This window comes from Vulpes lagopus, chromosome 4 (genome assembly GCF_018345385.1).
Source record: "Vulpes lagopus strain Blue_001 chromosome 4, ASM1834538v1, whole genome shotgun sequence".
Lineage (NCBI taxonomy): Eukaryota > Metazoa > Chordata > Mammalia > Carnivora > Canidae > Vulpes > Vulpes lagopus.
The window spans coordinates 54,069,166-54,072,435 of NC_054827.1; the positions used below are offsets into that span (position 1 = coordinate 54,069,166).

At 57.8% G+C, this 3,270-nt stretch overlaps 1 protein-coding gene across 1 annotated transcript; it reads right to left on the minus strand.

The window, feature by feature from the left end:
• Positions 1-722: 722 nt before the first annotated feature.
• On the minus strand, positions 723-1,688 carry LOC121488764 (olfactory receptor 10AC1-like). The gene has a single exon (XM_041751073.1). The coding sequence runs from the start codon at positions 1,686-1,688 to the stop codon at positions 723-725; it is 966 nt and encodes a 321-aa protein (XP_041607007.1).
• Between the last annotated feature and the right edge of the window lie 1,582 nt (positions 1,689-3,270).

Consider the following 3,270-nt stretch of genomic DNA (forward strand, 5'->3'; position numbering starts at 1 on the left):
CCTCCTGTGTCAATCCTCTGGTCCAGACTCCATCAGCTTTCTCCTGGAATAGAGCAGCAGCTCCCCATACAGGCCATCCAGTGCCCGGATCCTTCTCTACGCTGTGGCCAGAGTGACCATGTAGGAACAGCAAGTCATCCCATGAATTCACATCCTTCTGCTGTTGACAGAGTCCTTCCTCGAATGTCCCGGCCCTTATTGGACCCTTGCTGCTTGAACCATTCTTCATCTCCTCTTTGGACTGACCTCCCTCTACTCAACCTACAGTTCTCCACTTAGCCATCTTTGTCTTCTGAGACGTCTTCTTTGACTCCCCTCTCCTCTCAAAAAAGTCTAGCACAGAAACTCCCAGGAGCCACTCTATCCATCGCCTCTTCACCCCTCACATCTGTCCTTCCTCTCCCATCTGTGAGCCTCCCTCTGGCCATGAGTTGTGCCTTCTTCATCCCCTCGCCTCACACAGGGCCCAGAGCATGGGGAGAACCAGCCAGTGTGGATGGGGCCCCTACCTGCAGATCCAGGGTTCTACATCCTGCTGCCTTTGGCCACTGCTCAAAGGAGGGGCGGAGGATGGAGCACCTGCTGGGAGGCTCTCCTTTTTGGGGACGCTCTTCCAGATTCTCTTTCTGCAGTCCAGTCCTTGAGTCCCCCCAGGTGGTATTGGTGACACAGAGCATCCCGACGGAGGAAGCTTTGGGGGGCAGGGCCACCCCTGCGGCCTGTCAGGGCTCACGCAGACCTTGCGCCTGCCGCCCCCGCCCCAGCACCCTGCGGATGGCCGCGGTGACCTCGCGATTGCGCAGGCTGTAGATGAGCGGGTACAGCAGCGGGGTGACGTTGGTGTAGACCAGCGCCAGCGTGCGGTCCCGCCGCGGGGAGTAGCTGGCCTTGGGGCGCGCGTACATGAAGGTGGCGCAGCCGTAGTGCAGGCAGGTGACGGCCAGGTGCGAGGCGCAGGTGGAGGCGGCCTTGCGCCGGCCGCGGGGGCAGTGCAGGCGGCGCAGGGCGGCGGCGATGGCCCCGTAGGAGGCCAGGATGAGCAGCGAGGGCAGCAGCAGCAGCAGCAGGCAGGCGCCCAGCAGGGGCAGCTCGTCCGCGTAGCTCCGCGTGCAGGCCAGCTCCAGCAGCGCCGTGATGTCGCAGAAGAAGTGCACCAGCAGGCGGGAGCCGCAGAAGGGCAGGTGGAAGACGGCCCCCGCGAGCCCCACGGACACCGCCAGGCCCCCGAGGCAGCAGGCCAGGGCCAGCCGCGCGCACAGCCCCGGGGTGACCACCGCCGAGTAGCGCAGCGGGTGGCAGACGGCCACGTAGCGGTCGTAGGCCATGGTGGCCAGCAGGAAGCACTCGGCCCCACCCAGCGCCACGAACATCTGCATCTGCAGCGCGCAGCCCAGGAAGGAGATGGGGCTGCCCCCGGGGGGCCCGGGCGCCGCCAGGTCGGCCAGGGAGCGGGGCACCACCACCAGCGTGTAGCAGAGCTCGATGGCTGACAGCTGGCACAGGAAGAGCAGCATGGGCGGCCGGCTGGGCACCGAGGCCACGGCCACCAGGATGAGCAGGTTCCCGCCCACGGTGGCCAGGTGCACGGCCAGCAGCAGCAAGAAGAGCACGGGCCGCAGGTGTGGGAACTCAGAGAAGCCCTGAAGGAGGAAGCCTCGGGGCATGCTGGCGTTGCCCGGACCGTCCATGCACTGGCCTGCCCACAGGCACCTGCAGGAAAGGAGTGGAGGGAGGGAGAGCCGGTGGGTACAGCCCCTCCGCCCCCTGCCCGAGGGAGCGTTAGAGCCTGGGTGGCAGTAGCGCCTGCAGAGAGGGGGTAGGGTCCCCAGGCGCACTACCAGCGCCGCCCCCCACCCCTGCCATGCTGGACCCTTCATTAACTCCTGATGTCTTGCCTGCCTCCCGGACTCAAATTCTCAACATGCTTTTTTCCAAAGAAGCCTTAACTTCAGGATCTTGCCTTACAACCCATCACTCCTGACCGCCACCTGCAAAGGACTCCCTCCCTGCCTTCAGATCCTAGTTATTACTTGGTGGGTCCCCTATTGCCAGGAGTGTTATGCCGCCCTCAGCCTTAGCTCCCCATGGCAAGAAATGTGTCCATACACCCCGCTTGCGCTTCCCCCTCCCTGCCCTACTCTACAGCCCTGAGCTGCTTTCTGTGGTGTGTCACAGAATCGTCAAAACAAGATGCAGGTGAAGGCCTTAGTCTCACACGACCTCATAATTTTCAAAATGAAAATAAAGCTGGCATGATGTGTGTAGGGGAGGCTTACGCACTCGCAGAAAGCCAGGAACAGAATCTGCATTCCTGAGACTGAATCCAGAGCTTCTTGTGACCCCACATGCAGCCTTAAAAAATGGTCACCGGGATCATTTGGTGGATCTATATTGATTTAGCCTTCAGTAGAGACCCAGGTGTGCCCCAAGTGCTGAGGCAGACACTTAGGCAGCGGGGAATGAGCAGTGGGAAGGGCTCCCTGGGTACATCAGGAACAAAATGTCCCGAACGTTTTTATTAATACTCCGTCAACATGAGAAAAAAGTGATGTGTATCTGTTCTAACTCGCCTTTCAGAATTAGCAGTACATTCCAAATCTGCCGATGGAACACAATTTCTTTCTCAGCGTTACCTGGTGACTCATTTGCAGGCAACATTTGGAAAACACGGAGAGTGTGTAGGTTGACGGCAATTGTTGCAAACCTCTGCAGGGGGGGAACATGAAGTGATAAGGACTTTGTGGCCGACTGGAAGAGAGTATTTGATTTTCCAGTAGTTGTTAATGACATCTCTTTTTATTATTATTATTATTATTAGCTTTAATTGTAAGCTCAACTATTATTTCCTCTTAACTGCCTCTGAGTCACTGTTGATAACCCATTTTGGAGGTGGAATTTGTGCATGGTTGTGGTACCGTAGAAAGCAATAGCAATCAAGCTGGGCTAAGGAAAAACTGGGAAGAGTGGGAAGAGCTCGCTTTTTGCTGTGTAATGCTCCTTTTTGAGAGAATTCTGACGGCTTATATTTATCAGTACCACTCCATGCTCTTTCATCTGAGGGGGGCAACTTCAAACACAAGCTTGGGGTCAAACACAAAGGTGGGGTGGGGTTTGGTGTGGGTGGAAAGCGGGGAGTCCCTTCCCATCTGTTTTAAAGCCCTCACATTTGTTATCGGTGTTGGTTTTGGCCAGTGTTCGTTCTCCTGAGCCAGTTTAACAGACCTGTGTGCAGTGCCTCTTCCTTGCCGTGTGGCGAGTGTCGTAGCTGTG